This window comes from Chenopodium album, chromosome 1 (assembly GCF_948465745.1).
Source record: "Chenopodium album chromosome 1, dcCheAlbu1.1, whole genome shotgun sequence".
In the NCBI taxonomy this organism is placed as follows: Eukaryota; Viridiplantae; Streptophyta; class Magnoliopsida; order Caryophyllales; family Amaranthaceae; genus Chenopodium; species Chenopodium album.
The window spans coordinates 22,046,658-22,064,325 of record NC_137834.1 but is presented as its reverse complement, the minus strand read 5'-3'; the positions used below and the strand labels follow the sequence as shown (position 1 = coordinate 22,064,325).

Genomic DNA, 17,668 nt, shown 5'->3' with positions numbered 1-17,668 from the left:
AAACTCACACCAGTTATACTCAGATGCATTGTCCGCAACACTAGCTCCATGTAGAAATGACTTCTTCAAACGATGGCATGTCGATGAGCACAACACATTCAGACCATACATTAGGAACACCTTCCTAAACTCACTTTCGTCAACCAAAGGACCCTCCAAATATTCAATCAAAGTCTTCCTGGTAATACCTCTTGTGCCGCATGGATGTAATGTGTTATATGTTTTGTACAATCTATCCTCGACTACTTTGTCCACTACCTTGTCCGGAACAGCCCGTAGACCATATGGAATTCCCAAAACCCAACGCACTTGCACAGGGTCCAGAGGCAAAATTTTACCATCCACAGTCAACAAACACCTTCGGCTCACATCGACTCTAGTACACAACCAGAAAGCCAACGTTCGTGGAAGTCCCTTACCAACACAATAAAACAAGCCGCCAAACCCCATTTCCTTAACTAAACGAACCTTCTTTTCGTCAAAGTTCCCTAGCACCCTTCCCATTGTCTCCACGGGACAGTTCACATTCATTGCCTACAAAGTACAAGTACCACAACCATTAATAAGCCTATTAACTATACAACACACAAAATGCTATACTAATATCAAATCATAGGGATGAAGTATCAATAACATTAAACCTTCTTATGACTCTTGAATGAAGCAATAACAGTTCCTGAATCCTTCAGCCTCCCTCCTGCGGTTTTCGAGTTATCCTGCATAATAATATAAGGTAAAAACTCGGAAACAACTAATAGGCTTTGAAACGAACGAGGATAATTAACCAAAACTTCATAAGACATCAACATGAAATCAATCATAAATTAACAAAAAACAAGCAAATCAACTGCAAGCAAATATAAGTGGAACTTAATATCAACTTCAGAACAGGGCATCGCAACAAAATTAACCTAATCAAAATCGACCAACAGGTCTGCCCATAGCTATACAACTTCTAATCCTAAATGTCCAAAACAACCTCATAAGACATCAACAATCAATTATAAATTCACCAAAAACTAGCAAATCAAGTGCAATAATATTACATAACGTATAAACAACTATTATATAAACAAAGAGCAAAAAAACACTCACCACATACACCTGCGGATCTATTTTACGTTTCCTAGCCTTTGCTTTGCGTTCAGCCTTTTTTACCTACAATACCCAAAATTTACCACAATCACAATCACACATTATCAGACAAACAACCTTTAATGAAAGAAAAATCACGGTATATTGCATTACCTCTTCATCACTATTGTAGCATTGACTAACATCTCCACTAGACACAACACTATATGATTCATATACACTTTGAGAATCAGGAGCATAAGAATTATCCAAACCCGACAGTGATCCAGACGATAAAGACTCAGAATCAGAATACGAACCGCCGGACTCATCATAAAATCTCTCAATTGGTGTTTTGCTTTTGCTTTTCCTTTTGCCTTTGCTTCCTTTAACAGTCCCTCCTTTAACATTAGTCTTACCAACAACTCCCTTTTTCACACTATTACCTACATTAGCAACAAATTACACAACCATCATCCCCACATCATGCAAAAGCCACAGTAATAGTGCAATCAAAACATCCCATTCCAACTAATACCAAAAGTAACCGCAATCAGTAAACACTATAGTGCAAGTTCAAGAATACAACTACCTCAAGGAATAAACTCAAATTTTAGGAATAAACATGCATTGAAGAGCCAAATAATCCAGAAATTCACAAAAGAAGTGCCTGAACCTAAAAGCTTCACAGGCTTTGAAATTTAAGCTAGGGAAAAGTTACTAATTATTCTACTAATAAAAATCCAATCAAGGTTATCCAGAGTATCACCTTTGGCAAAATCAAATTATGAAACTCATTTTAAGTTCCTAGTACTAGGCATGAACTGTGAAATTCCTCAAGACAACTTAGAAATGATTTTACTCTGATTTTCTGAACTTCAATAACAATATAATATACCTTGTACATCATCAACGAGTTTTAATCACCAGACTGGACAAGAACACTAACATTCTATTTAAATGAACCTCATGGTTTCTATTTAAAAATTTTTGAATCAAAGATATTTACATATATCACACACAGTTATCATATAAATGAACCTGAATAGATGGAACCAGATCAACGAAGAAAGGGAGATCTTAATCTCAAACATCAAATAGATCATCAATGACAAATGTCAAATACTCATCAGAGTCATGACTGAAGCTCTCTTTATAATAATCTCTGCTATGCTCAACAATACACAATACCATAGGCAACTAGATAATAAAATTCACAGCCAATCATCAATATCCAAAAAATCCATATTCACATGCCCTTAGGAAAGCTCCATTATTCATATCTATATTGGTTTGACCATTCTAAAATAAGTAATCTCACTGACAGGAAAGCTCCATTATTCATATCTATATTGGTTTGACTATTCTAAAATAAGTAATCTCACTGACAGGAAAGCTCCATTATTCATATCTATATTGGTTTGCCTATTCTAAAATTTATCTAAAATAAAAATCCAAGACAGGTTAGAGTATCCATATTCAAAAATTTATCTAAAATAAGTACTAGGCATGAACTGTTAAACCAAAATTACTGAAGACCACTTAAAAATGATTTCCCCTACTTTCTCTGAAGCATTTTGCAGTATTAAACTTTAAGATGAAAAAAATTAGAGCAATATTTGATTGACAGGATCGGGAATAAACATGCATTGACAGACCAACTCCAAATACTCCCAATGACTAAACATGCATTGACAAACCACAACCAATGATATTACACTGAAAACATCCCATTTCCCACTAATTCATATCGAAAGTCAAACAAACCAATATCATTTGTAATTGTATGAAAAAATCAAACAAACCAATATTCAAGGCATATTTCAACCAAATCAATAACCCAATAATCCATTTATTCAATAATTCAGTCCAAACTAAAACCCTAAATTCAAGTAAAATGCTAAATTACATACAATTACAAATGATATTATGATTAATAACAAAATTGTAACAGGTGATTTCACAATACAAGCTTAATCAACCACATTCATGTCGCAAAAGTACTAACACATAAACCCTAATTCACGATTTCGATACTTCACTCACCTCTGTTCTTCATTGGAAAGGGTAAGTCTTTCTCGTTACACCACCACTCAAAAATCGGCCAACAAACGACGAGAAACCTGAACTGCGGTGAAGTTTAACTATGCTAAGCACAGAGCGGGAAGAAGAGGAACGCAGTTGAAACGGGGAAAGAGAATTCGAACAGGTATTCAACCCTTTTATATCTGTATATACATACGTAGAAAGTACCAACGTTCTATCACTTAAATTTTTAAAACTTGTGAAATACCGATATCGCCCCTGTGCTTGGACAAAGCGGCCACAACACCGTGCTGGGCTGAGCCTTACTCAGACAATTCCTATATCAAAATACTTCTAGTCTTCTACAAGTGGGATAAAAATCTTACCACCAGATCAAACTGTTACTCGGTAGAAAATGGAGGTCCCTTGGAAAGCAGTAAAATTGAAACAAAGCAAAAGGAAAGTCGAGGCCATTATTATGCCGAAGCAAATTTGAACAAAGGAAACCATCCATTTCCAGAGAAAACCCAGAAAAATGGGTAAAATTCCGGCAACCCTCCGATCAACAGCAACCCAACTTCTCAAAAATCCACCTCAAAATCAACCCTCTAAACCCTCCAATTTCTCTCGCAACACCAATAAACCCAAATCAATTTTACCCTCAAAAGGGCTTAAACCCTCCTTAAACCCTAATTCATCTTCTCCAATCACTTCCTCTAATCTTTCCGATGCGAAAACCTTAATCAATTCCTTAATTTCAAACCCTAAAACCCCAATTGATCTTCAATTTCACAACTCCCTTCTTCAATCTTATTCTTCAATTGCCCCTTTGCATGATTCTTTCTCTTTATTCAATCATATGGTTAAAACCCTACCTTGTTTTTCCCCTGATCGGTCTTCCTTCCACATTTTGATTTCTCAGTCGTGTAATTCAAAAATCGTTGATTCCCCTCTTTCTCATGTTTCACAAGCTGTTGATTTTATGGCTTCTCATGGGTTTCACCCGGATCCGGTTACCGTTGATATTGCTGTTCGGACGCTTTGTCGGTCCGGGTATGACGAGGATGCTGTGAAGTTTATCAATGAGCTGCATTGTAAGAATTCCGTGACCCCTGATTATTATACTTATAATTTTCTTGTTAAGCATTTGTGTAAGAATAGGTCAATGAGTATGGTTTATAGGGTGATTGATGAGTTACGGCATTCACTTGGGCTGAAACCGGATTTGGTTACGTATACTATATTGATTGATAATGTGTGTAATAGTAAGAATGTTCGTGAGGCTACTCGGTTGTTGAGTGAGCTAAGTGAGAATGGTTTTAAGCCTGATTGTTATGTTTATAATACCATCATGAAAGGGTATTGTAATTTGAGCCTTGGTAATGAAGTTGTCAAGGTTTATAAGAAGATGAAAGAGGAAGGGGTTGAACCTGATATTGTGACGTATAATACACTTATTTTTGGGTTGTCAAAAACTGGAAGAGTTAAGGAGGCTAGAAAGTATTTGGAAGTTATGGAAGAAGTGGGTTATTCACCTGATGCGGTTACTTATACATCGTTGATGAATGGTTTGTGTAGAGAAGGAGATGCAATGGGCGCTATGAGATTGCTTCGTGAGATGGAAGGTAAAGGGTGTAGCCCGAATGCATGCACCTATAATACATTGCTAAATGGATTGTGTAAATCAAGGTTGTTGGATAAAGGGATGGAATTGTTTGGAGCTATGAAAGCCGGAGGTGTGATTCTTGATACTTCTTCTTATGCTACTTGTTTGAGAGGATTATGTAGAGAAGGCAGAGTTGCAGAGGCGTATGAGGTTTTTGATTATGCTGTTGAGAGTAAAAGTTTGACTGATGCTGCTGCCTATTCTACATTGGAAAGTACGTTGAAATGGTTGAAGAAAGCTAGGGAACAAGGGCTGGCTGTTTGAAGGGTAAGTTTTACTCCCCAATAGAGTCTCATCATTTGACAGTTTTTATTTTACATGTATATTCCTATAAATTTGGCTGGAAGTAATTGAAGTATGTGTCTTATTTCAATTTCCTCTTGATACTGGATGGGATGACTTTGTGTTTGTTTTTGATGGTTAAGTAGTTCAACGCTTTTCTTGTTAAAATGGAAAAAATTATATAGAATAGAACCTCAAAAGCAAGTTAGGTTCAGTCAATAATTCAGTAGGGCATTAAATGCAGCTGGGGCTCCATATATTATTGTATCTTCCAGTTCATGTATAATTTTATAATTGATCTGTGCTCTGATTTTATTCTGCTACGACTCCTGGCTTGTCAGGGTCCAGTTTTGTGCTAATTTTGTTGCGCTGTTGTGTATCTTGAATAGTCTAGAATTCAAGATACATAATGTCTGTGCTGCTGGGATTTGGGAACATATATTATGGAGTAGTCTTTAGTAAGATCAGAAGAAATACTTCATTCTTTTCACTTGAAGTTCACTCTGGGAATTAAACTTGGGTTGTTTATTTGATCTTATTTGTGCTACATTATCTCTTGACATCACGAGATTACTTTTCAAAATGATAACAACAAAACCAAAATAATGGAGTATATAAACATGCCTCTTTAGGAAAGATATCCTCATAGTTAGTTAGCGTGACTGTGTGTGAGAAGTGGTTGCTTACTGAAGCAGTGTTATGATTATTAATGAATTGAGTTAGCTAGGACAATTTATTGATGAACATTAGTGACTGAAAATGGTAAATAAGACTGATTAAGTGAAGTTATAGAATTAAATGATAAAACACAAGCTTTCGAGTGGCTTGTTTCACTCTCAAAGGCTACACCAAACCAAGATAACAACTCAATTTCTAGTTTATGCCCAATATTGCATGAGATTTTGGTAGATGTACAAAACTGCCAAATCTATATACTACCTAGCAATGTTAACAAAAATCCAAAATTAAAATTGATTTGAATATCATGTTTGTGTTCTAAATAAATCAAAAAATGCAAAACGAATGACTAAATAGTCTTAATAAATCAAAATTGCGACATAGATGACTATTTTGATGTTTTAAGTTTGTGGATATATCCTATTGTATATAATAAGAGAAAAATTGAAACTAATAATCCCACCTTTGGCTCATCTTCTCTAGACAACCCCACCTTTGCGTATTATGAAAACAATTCCACCATTATACCCCATATTTTAAAAATGAGTCTTTTACCAATTAGTGAAATTGGTAACTTGTTTAGAAGGTATTTTGCCACGTGTTGTCTTCTAATTTATTTTATTTTATTTTTTTAATAATTTTTTTTTAAAAATTTTTTATAATAAAGGAATTTTAAAAAAAGAACAATAACCCATCTTCTTACTTCCCTGTTGAAGTCTCCCTCCCTTGCCGTATAGTGTCGGAATACGTCCAACCCTCCTACCCAATTTACAACCATCACATCTAGCCACCCTTACATTGAAAAAAAAAACAAACTTCCACCTCTAGGTTGTCGGCAGCCATGGTACCCACTACCTAGCTACCACAACCTTCCATGGTCAATGTATACTCAGGTTAATAATCGGGAATCAACTGAACACCATTGGACCGAGGCACCTAGCCACCACCGGACACGATACCCCACTATCCCGGGAACCATTCAACCTTTGAGCCACGGCCACAACACCTCTCTCACCCGCCTTCGGAAATCAGCTAACATCTCTCTCACGCACCTCCGTAGCCCCGTTTTCTCTCTCCGACCACCGCTTTCTCTTTCCTCTGCCTCCATCGCTTCATTTCCTCTGTCGATACCCCTCAATTTTAATTTTGTTTGAAGCAGGTGGTTGTTCATCAATTGAATACAAGCAAAGCAAGGGGGGAAGGGTTTCGTGGATTCGGTGAAGGGTTAGGTTTAAGGGGTTTCGGCATGGGAGATATTGTGAGATTAATTTGCAATAAAAGAGAAATTAAAGGGAAATCTTAAAATAAGTTAGTAAAAGTTTATTTCTTGTAAGCCGTACATTAATATCAATTTATCACCTCTCTTATTTTAGATTGTAAAATTCTATAAAAGTTGTAATAATTTTTCATTTAAAAAATATTAAGAATGAATAATAACAAAATACAATATCTTTAATTCTCTCTATCAATTTATTTTATACTTCATATATACATATATTTATATATCTCCTACATTTTCGATTCTTATACCCATTATACTTCCGTTGTCTCCAACAAATTTGGTATCAGAGCCGAAATAATTATATCATGGCTTCCCGTGCATCTAACACCATTTTTCTCTTATTCCCAACCAACATTTCCTATCTTTGACGGAGAACATTATGACTATTGGAGAAGTCAAATGCAAACATTCTTTACATCCTAAGATTTATGGGAGCTTGTGCAAGGAGGCTATGAAGACCTTGAAGAATATCCTAATGAAGGACAACAAAAACTACACAAGGAAAATAAGAAAAAAGACGCACTTGCATTACGATATATTCATGCAGCCGTAGTAAAACTATATTTCTCCGCTTATATGGATTGAAAAAATCGAAGCTTGGGATACATTAAAACAAGGATTTCTAGGAAATGAAAAAGTTGTTGCACTCAGATTACAAAATCTGTGGAGAGGTTTGAAGTGCAAAAGATAGAAAATATCCAAGTTTATTTTTCACTGGTCACGGGATAGTTATTCAAATAAGAAGTCTGAGTGATACATTAGAAGTAAAAAGTGTTGTTCGAAAGGGATTGAGAAGTATGAGTGAAAAATATAATTCTGCCACATTTATAATGGAAAAGTCTAAGGACTTGTCGACTCTCACAATGCATGAGTTAATGGGATCTTTGGAATTACATGAGCAAAATTGAAAAGAAATGCAAGTACCGATCAACTTGTAAATCAAGCATTTCAATCTCAACGTAACATATCAAACAAACAATATCTAGGAGAGTTAGAGAAAAGAGGAGGAAACCAAAGAGGACACCAATATGGTAGAGGCCTAGAGGTCATGGTAATGTCGTGGACAAGGACAAAGTAAAAGAAGAGGTCGTGGATAATATCAAAATTGTCATCAAAGGTCAAATAATTCTTGTCGTAGTTTTGGTAAGTCTAACCATTAATCATCTAAATGTTATTTTAGATGTAAGAAATGTCATAATTTGAGTAATTCTCAAAAGGATTGTTGGCATCAACATGGAAATTATACAAATAAAGCTAATTTCATCGCAAATGCTGATGTTGAACAATTATTCCTTACGTGCATGGATGCACAAAATAAGTGTGACAATTTATGGTTTCTAGATAGTGGTTGTAACAACCACATGACAGGAAATAAGGACATGTTCATCAAGTTCGATATGGGTGTAGCAAATCAAGTCACCTTAGGTGATGGAAAAAAGGCAAACGTCCAAGGAAGAGGAGTCATTGCTGTTAATAGCAAATCAAATGACACAAAATACATACTTGATGTACTGTATGTGCCTAATTTGACATAATCTCCTAAGTGTTGGGCAACTTGTTTAACGAGGATATTCAGCAAATTTCGACAATGGGGAATGCATTCTTATAGACAAAAAATCTATTACTATATTGGCGAAAGTATTAATGGCTGATAATAATGTTTTCCCACTTCATATGCCACAAAATAAGGTGGCATTGCAAGCAAATGTTATGGATGAATCTTATCCATGGCACTTACGATATGGACTCTTGAACCAAAAAGGATTACAAATATTGAAACAAAAAGACATGGTTATGGGATTACCACACCATACATCAAGTTTGTGACGGATGTATATATGGAAAAATGCACCGTCTTCCATTTCCATAAACTTCATGGAGATCCAAAGCTCCTCTTGAATTAGTACACGCAGATATATTTGGCCCCACGAGAAATCCATCTCCGCAAAATAAGAGGTATTTTCTATTATTTGTCGTTGATTATACCCGTATGATGTGGATATATTTTATCGATCAAAAGTCAAATGCTTTCAATGTATTTCTCCAATTTAAAGCATTAGTTGAAAGATAGAGTGGATATATGATAAAGACTTTGAGAACCGGTAGAGGGGGTGAATTTATGTATAACCCTTATATGGAGCATTGTAGAAATGAAGGAATAAAAACTCAATTGACGGTCTCAAGAACACCTCAGAGGAAGAATCGCACAATTGTAGAAATGGCAAGAAGCATGATGGAAGAAAATATTCTTCCTAAAACATTATGGGCCGAAGCTGTAAATACATCTATTTACATACTCAACCGTTCTCCAACTAAAGCAATCCGTAACAAGACTCCTTATGAAGCTTGGAAGGGTAGAAAACCGGTTGTTAGACATTTAAAAGTTTTTGGATGTATGTCATATGCCTTGAATAAAGATCAAGGAAAAGACAAGTTTGATCCCAAAGGGAGAAAATATCTTTTTGTGGGATATAGTGATGAATGAAAAGGCTATCGTCTCTTAAACCCACAAGCTAAGAAGTAGTTAATAGTCTCCGGAGACGTTATATTTGAAGAATCGACAAAATGGAAATGAGATGATGAAAAAATTCATTTTCCTGGCAAGAAGAAGCTATAACTTCTCGTAGCCCAGCTCTAACAACAATAAATGATGCAGGAAACAGTGCGCAGAGATCCTCTAATAGTGTGTCAAATACACAACCACTAGAAACCTCATCTTCTCTAGTCTTAAATCAACAAGGAAGAATTAGAAAGAGGCCTTATTTTGATGATTATGAGTGCTACTTATCTAAAGCAAATGACATAGAAGCATTTGCTTTATTTGCAAGTGAGCCTTTTAGCTATAAAGAATTATCCACGTTGATGTTTGGATAAAAGCAATGGATGAAGAAATTGCTATGATTGAGTAAAACAAGACATGGGAGCTTGTTGATTATGAAGGTAATGATATTATTGGACTAAAATGGGGTTATAAAATAAAACTAGACTAAGACGGAAATATCCAGAAAAACAAAGCAAGGCTTGTTGTCAAAGGATATGCTTAAAAACGTGGAGTTGATTTCATCGAGACATTTGCTCCAATAGCTCATATTGAAACCATTAGGACAATGTTAGCCATAGCTTTAAAAAAAGAATTATTTGTGTATCAGCTTAATGTGAAATTTGCATTTCTAAATGGTGTGTTACAAGAAGAAGTGTATGTGGAGCAACCATAAGGTTATGAAATTCAAGGGCAAGAAGATAAAGTTTATCCTATGCATAAAGAGCTCTATGGGCTCAAGCAAGCGCCAAGGAATAGTAGAATTGACCATATCTTATGAATAGCGGATTAAAAAAGAGTCCACGTAAACCATCACTCTACATTAAAGAAAACAATGATGGGCATTTTCTCATTGTTTTTTTTATGCTGATGATCTTATCTACATTGGAAATGATATGTAACTCATTAGTGCGTTCAAAGAGTCTATGATGCTAGAGTTTGAAATGACAAACTTAGGACTCGTGAAATACTTTCTTGGAATTCAAGTAAAGTAAACCAAGGGAGAAATTTTCTTTAATTAAGTGAAGATGATGGAGCTAATAAGGTCGATGCTAATGTGTACAGAAGTTTGGTCGGTTCATTTTGATACTTAACTCATATGACATAGCCTAAGCAGTGGAAATGATGTCAAGATTTTTTTGCTGCTGCAAAAAGGATATTACGTTATCCTTAAAGGCACCAAGAAAATACACATAAGATACAGAAGTGAAGAAAATGATAATTTGATTGGATGTACAGATATTGGTTCGACTAGTTCTGTAGATGATCGTAAGAGTACATCAGCTTACATATTCTGTTTAGGGACCAAAATCATTTCATGGAATTCAAGGAAACAACATTGTCTTTAGCTGAAGCAACATGTGAAGCAGTTTGGTTAAGAATAATTTTAAGAGATTTAAATATTATTCGAGAAAGTCCAACAACAATATTTTGCAACAATGTGTCGACAATTGCAATGACAAAGAATCCAGTGTTCCATACTAGAAGCAAACACATTGAGATTCGACATCATTTTATACGAGACTTAGTGAAGGAGAAATAAAGCTTGAGTTTCAGAAAGGTACGATATTAAATATTGCAAATTAAGGGGAGAGTTTGTGGGATTAATTTGCAATAGAAGAGAAATTAAAAGGGAATCTCAAAATAAATTAGTAAAAGGTTATTTCTTGTAAGGCATACATTAATATTTGTTTATCACATCTCTTATTTTAGATTGTAACATTCTATAAAAGTTAAATTTTGACTTTTATCAAAATTCTATAAAAGTTAATTTTAGATTGTAACATTCTATAAAAGTTAAATTTTGACTTTTAACATTCTAGGAAATTTTGACTTTTATCATCTCTAAAAAACGACTTATTTTTTTTTACCATCTACATAATTTAAAGTTTATTTTACCACAAAATAAAAAAAAAAATGAAGTTGGTTTTTGCTACCAAACTCAACTTTGGTGACAGGAAAAGGATGTGGGGCCCACTTATTTTTATTTACCTCCAAATTAAATGCTAAAAATCCGATTTCATTTTCAAAAGTAATGAAACATCATAATTAGGGTAACATTATGTTTTAGTGCTTTGTAATTTTTCCACGTAATATTTTCTCTATTTAATGGAGATGAGTGCGCCGCAAATGGACATTTTCAATGTGTGTGTGTGTATGCCAATAATGGAAAGCATTGCAACTAATTAACAATTTCTAAAATAGGAAAGTGTAGCAACTAAAATGAAGCGGACGAGGTGTATACTCCTTCTGTCCCATAATATAGTTCCTGTTTTCTTATTTTGAAAATCCAAAATGTTGTTCCTATTTCTATTTTTGATACTATGTAAAGACTATTATACCCTCATTTTTTTTAACTTTATTCATTGTACTTTATAAATTACCCTTAAATTTTGCACATGACGTGTACTTTTTTTCACTTTCTCTAACTTTTGTCTATAATTGTATTTTTCACTTTTATTAATGTATTTCATCTACTTTATTTTTCTATCTCTCAAGTACCGTGAAAAAACACAAAAAGGAACTTATGTGCAATAAAGGAGCTTGCATGGACTACTAGGCAAAATTTATATGTGAGCGTTCAATAGAGAGAAACATTTTTAGTAAATGTTGTATATAATATGAAACAAATGTGGTAAATAAATCTACTGTATAAAAAAACTAATGCATGGTAATTGTTGTAGGGGTTAAGCACAAATTAGAGTAACCTTACCAATTTTGTCACATGATTGATTATCATAGTTCTAGTTATGTTTTTTTTTTTTTTTTTTTTTAAACTCATGCGTCTTCTTACTCTCTTCGTGTCTTAATGAGTGTTACACTTACTAAATCCGGCCGTGTTTGAATAAGTGTTATACTTCCTTTATTGGCAAAAAGATACCATTAAATATTATCTCTCTCTCTCCTCTCATGGTCCCCACCTAAACCCAATACTACTTTATATATTATACTTCCTCTCACATTCATTACTTTTCAATAAATTATTAACCCCACTATATTTCTTTTACAATTTTTTATTACTCTAACTATTTTACTTCTTATTTTATTTAAGTCAATTAAATTGCCTAAAACTATGTGTCAGTCAAACTGCAACACTTATTAAAACACGAACACTTATTAAAATACGGAGGGAGTATTAATTATTCTCTCTTCGAGATTTTTAACCTTTTATTTTCTCATTAAATTTTCAACGGTTTTCAATTATACATAAAAAAAAATTGCACTGAATAATCCCATCTTTGAGTTATTTTTAAATAAATCCACCTTCACCCCTCAATTGTTTTTAATGGTCCCATTTTACTTGGAACCGGTTGAGTAGGTTAACTTTTTTTTAGAAAAAAAAAAAAAAAATTTACAGGTGTCACTATGTGATTAGTCAAAAAATAAGTTTTAATTTTAATTTTATTTTAAGAAATGATTATTAGTAACTAGCTATTAAATAAGTAATTTTACTTTTTTTCTAAAAAAAAAAATAATATAAAAATTAAAACCACACTAGCTCCACCACCACCCAGGGCGGCAGCTATGGTACCCAGCCACCACCAACAGTCACCATTCGACCAGCCACCACTAGAAATGATACCCCACCAGCACCCCATTGCTTAGCTTGCAAATTACAGCACCTTCGCAGCCGTGTTCTCTCTCTCCGACCACAACCTCCATCCCCTCGCTTCCGCACTTCTCTCTGTCGATACTACTCGCCAATCAGGGTTGATTGGTTCGATTAGGGTTTATGTCTTAGTTTCGATAGGGGAAAGTTTTTTTTGAATCAAATTGGTGGTTTAAGGGGAAGAATGTCGACGGTTGAAGGGGGAGGGGGGGGGGGGGATGGTGGGCCGAGGGGAAGGCAGGAGTTCGGGCTGGTGGGAGTGGGCGGCTATGGAGTCAGGTGGCTTGGTAGCCGGTGGGGTGATTTTTAAATATTTAGTTGTATTTTATTTTTAATTTTTAATTTTTTTTTATAATTTTTTTTTTATATTTTTTTTGAACCAATCACATTCCGCCATGTGTTAGATAACTTGTTATAACATTAACCGGTTGGAACAATTTAAAGAAGGTTGGCATTAAAGGTGAGATTATTTAAAAATAACTCAATGGTGGGATTATTTTTAGCGGATGCTCCTAAGGTGGGCTTATTCCGAGCAATTTTTCTTTATAATTAATCATGTCATCCGTTCTTCTCATTTTTTTACCAATTTATAATCACTCCCTTATCTCAAAATTCATTAGTGCTTTTATACACCATAGTGGTTTTATATATGAAGGATTTTATTTTTTTCAATACTCTACAAACTTTATATATGGCTTTTTTCTTTTCTTTTTGGAGGTTTATACAATCATACATTAGCAAGTTTGCAATTTTACATTACAAATTATACTAGTTATTGATTATGTATCTTCATTGTAAGGTTCAAATTTGTTAGAAGTACGTAGCATGCACTAGATGAATTTTATTTTATTTTTTTATAATTGAAACTCCATTCTCAAGTTCAATTGACCAGGGCCAATGATGGTAATGATGGTTAAGACGACCCTGATATCTTCTTGCTTACTTTTGGTGAAAGTCTGCAATATTCTTCTTAGTGTGAAACAAACATATGTTCCTTCCAAAACTTTGCTGAATTTGTTTTGTAAGAACAAGCAAAACTAATTGGATTTTCGTTATATCCCAATAGCTTTGTCATGTAACACAATTGTTCCAAAGAGAATTGATTAAAAACTATTAGGGAAATGTTTATAACGAGCCTCGAAGAATTTATCATGTCTCTTTGTGTATCGTAATTCTCTTACATGTAATCTAGGAAATTTTGTATAGAATTAACCTAAAGATAGAGTCATTTGTGAACAACTACACGTTTTTTTTTTATTTGTTGAGAACTATCCAGAAGTTAAGAAAAGTTTGGGTAGCACTATCCATTAACGTTTTTCGTCCAAAAAAGCATTAATGGGGCTCACTTTTTTTACTTTACCCACTTAATTAATTCCTTTAATTACCTTCTCTCTCCTCCCTACTTAACTTACACTAAACCCTAGAAATCAAAACAACAAATTTAGATATCTAACCAATTACAATGGCCAATTAGACATCCTACCAATTAAAATGGCTAATTAGTAATTATAATGTAATTGAATTGAATCTCAAAGTCAATATAATAGAAATCTAGAACTCAATTAAACCCTTAAACACTAGAAATCAAAACCCCCAAATTTATTTAAACCCACAATCCCTAATCAGAATCACTAATTTACACCTAATATGTTAATTGCGTTCAATTAAAACTTGTAAACAAGTACAATAAACAATGAATTAAAAGGAAAGTGTAAAACATTACTTGAATAATTGAAAATTTGTGTTCTTGATTGAGTATGTTCTCTTGGATTTTTTTAGTGAGAATTGAGGGGAAGTTAATTAGAGAGGAGAAAGAAGGTAATTACGAGAGTTAATTAAGTGGGAAAAGTGAAAAAGTCGGCCCAATAACGTTTTAATTGGATGGAAAACGTTAATGCGTAGTGTTACCCAAACGTTTTGTAACTTTTGGGTAGTGTTAAACAAATAAAAAAAAAATGGGTAGTTGTTCACAAATGACCCTATCTTTAGGGTAGTTCTAGAAAATTTTTTATGTAATCTATGACTTTTTATTATTATACAGCTTAAGAATTGTTGATTATAATAAATAAAAAGCTTGTGAATCTATATGCGTTGGGCTTGATTATTGTTTTTTCTTTTTCTTTTTTATTCTATATTGTTTATATATGTTAAAATTTTTGTGTGTTTTATCTGATTGTTTTCTCTTCAGATTTCGTGCCTGTGTTTGTCTATCACATGTTTACCTGTATTATAACTTCAAGGTGAACTAAGGAATTTCTGTGATGTTGGATATAGGTATGTGTATCAGGTACCAGCTATAGTTATCTGTAAAATATTAGGTCCTCAAACTCTACTTTCTCAGAAATGAATTTGGTCTATGTAATGGAATGGACTATTTGGTGATGTTAATAATTGAAGAAATTCAAGAATGCTTCCTTGTCTCCAAAATTCCTGTGTCTATGACCAGTCCACTCATCTTTTCATTGGCTATGCCTTTGATGTGTATGGAATCATTGGCTATGTCTTTGATATGTATGGAATCGGCAACGCTAACTAGTTTAAAGATGTACTTGAGATCTTGAATTAGTAAGCTATGTTCTCAACTATTTCATTGCTTATTATTGAACTTATAAGTAGCTGATTCATGTTTTGCACTGATACAATTCCAGTTGTTAGTCTACTTGTTTTATCACATCTATAAGTGATTATATATATATATATATATATATATATGATCTTAAAATGGAAGTTTGCATTTGTCCGTAGTAATTAAATTGACACATATGTTTGCATTTTGGTTAGGATCTTTGAGTATAAGGTGGTCTGAAGATGGCGATTTTTTTGAAGCTCTGCTAAATGGCTGCTCTGTCTGTGCAAGTTGTAGCTGTGGTTAGATCTAATGGTTTATAAGTATAGTTGATTCGTATGAATGGACTAACCAGTAACTCAAAGATATTTCCATGGAAGGTTCAATTGCCTGCTACTTACATGTACTTTGAGGCCTGCCTGGTTATGAGTTTGTACTGTATAATACTTTGAGGGCACTTCCCACACTAAAAGGGCTATGATCTTGAGAGCTACACTCTTTGCACGCCTGCTCAAATTTGCTGAATCTGCAGTAAATCAAGCCTCTATCAAACCGATTCTGACAAGGGAATTTAGGCTCATATGGGGTAATGAAGTGGACAGAAACAGAATAAATCAGCTGCTAATTACTGGATGTTCGTTATCACAAGTATGCTTGTACTATCTTCTCTTCTTCTGATTCATTTTAAATCTGAAGTTGTGCTTTTTATATTTTTGGGAATTCCTTTGCAATTTGGGTCTATCATTTTTGGTTCATGTAGCCGACCCCACTTATGGGATTAAGACATTGATTGATTGATTTGCAATTTGGGTCTATGATATTGTGGATTATTGGATGTTTAACCTTTAGCTAAAAATAAATTATCACTTGAAACCATCTTACTGATCGTTAGATTGTAATAATGCGTTTGGATGTCTTTGAATTGAAGTTTCCTGATTAAGAAATGGCTATTATGACCATTGTTGATATAAAAAGAATTTCAGTGATGTATGAGTATTATGTGCTTGTTTCTTTTATTCTTTTTGGTACCTTCAAAAAATCATTATCTTAACTAGAATAAGTCGGAGCTAATTCTAGGTATGGTATTGTCATACTATGCTTTATATATGTTTAAAGAAACTAGTGGTCAAAATCAACAATATTTGATTTTAAAAGTCAAGTGACCTGATTATGAGATAAACGCAAGGTTAAACTTTGAACATTCCTATGCTATTCTTTCTTTGGGCCTAAAGACAGTTATAGCTTCTATTTTTCAGTTTTATCTTACCCTTTTCACGTAGGATAACTCACATGTGGAAGAACATTTATATTTAACCCCGATGACATGCAAGGTGGGATACACTTGCCAGTCCCTTGCTTTCTGTTATTGAGTGCTGAGGGGAGGTAGGGTGGCATTTTGCGATATGATACAAATTTGTAACGTATGCGTTGTTTTAAATGAGTCTGCCTTTTGTTTTATCTGGTATATAATGTTGTAAATATCTGTGTGACTCATTTAATTTTTTACTGGAAAATTGTTGTGATTTATTTCCCCTCAGGGTTTTGAAAATTACTAAACCAATTCTTATCTGAGGAAAATTGCACATTTCTTGACCTTCTGGTTACATATCATTTGTAAAGTACAATGGAAATGTTTTATGGAATTGTGTTTAGACAGAAAATACAAAGACTCAAGTACATGGGCATGTGATCTGAATTGTATCTGTCTAAGTTAGGCTGCTTTTGTTGCACAAGTGCACATATACTACCCAACTCAACCTCTCATATCTTAGTTTCAGTCTCTATTTGGTAATTAGTTGGAGCTGGTTCATAATCATTGGTTGCAGTAAACGGTTTTACAGTTTACTAACTGTTTATATTAGATGCCTTGACTAGCTGGTGAAATAAACTATTTGAATAGAAGTGTGTGCTAAATTATCTGATAAGTAGTAACCATTTGTTGTTTG

The 17,668-nt window shown here is 33.9% G+C and overlaps 1 protein-coding gene across 1 annotated transcript; it reads left to right on the top strand.

Moving 5' to 3' along the window:
* Window positions 1-3,434: 3,434 nt before the first annotated feature.
* Window positions 3,435-16,699, top strand: LOC145571403 (uncharacterized). The gene is made up of 2 exons (XM_081630466.1): window positions 3,435-5,032; window positions 15,938-16,699. Exon 1 carries the CDS (start codon window positions 3,635-3,637, stop codon window positions 5,027-5,029), a length of 1,395 nt encoding a protein of 464 aa, XP_081486592.1. The 5' UTR covers window positions 3,435-3,634; the 3' UTR covers window positions 5,030-5,032; window positions 15,938-16,699.
* The last annotated feature ends 969 nt before the right edge of the window (window positions 16,700-17,668 follow it).

Coding starts and splice junctions, on each gene's coding strand:
- LOC145571403 (XM_081630466.1), top strand. CDS start 3,635: ATGGGTAAAATTCCGGCAACCCTCCGATCAACAGCAACCCAACTTCTC.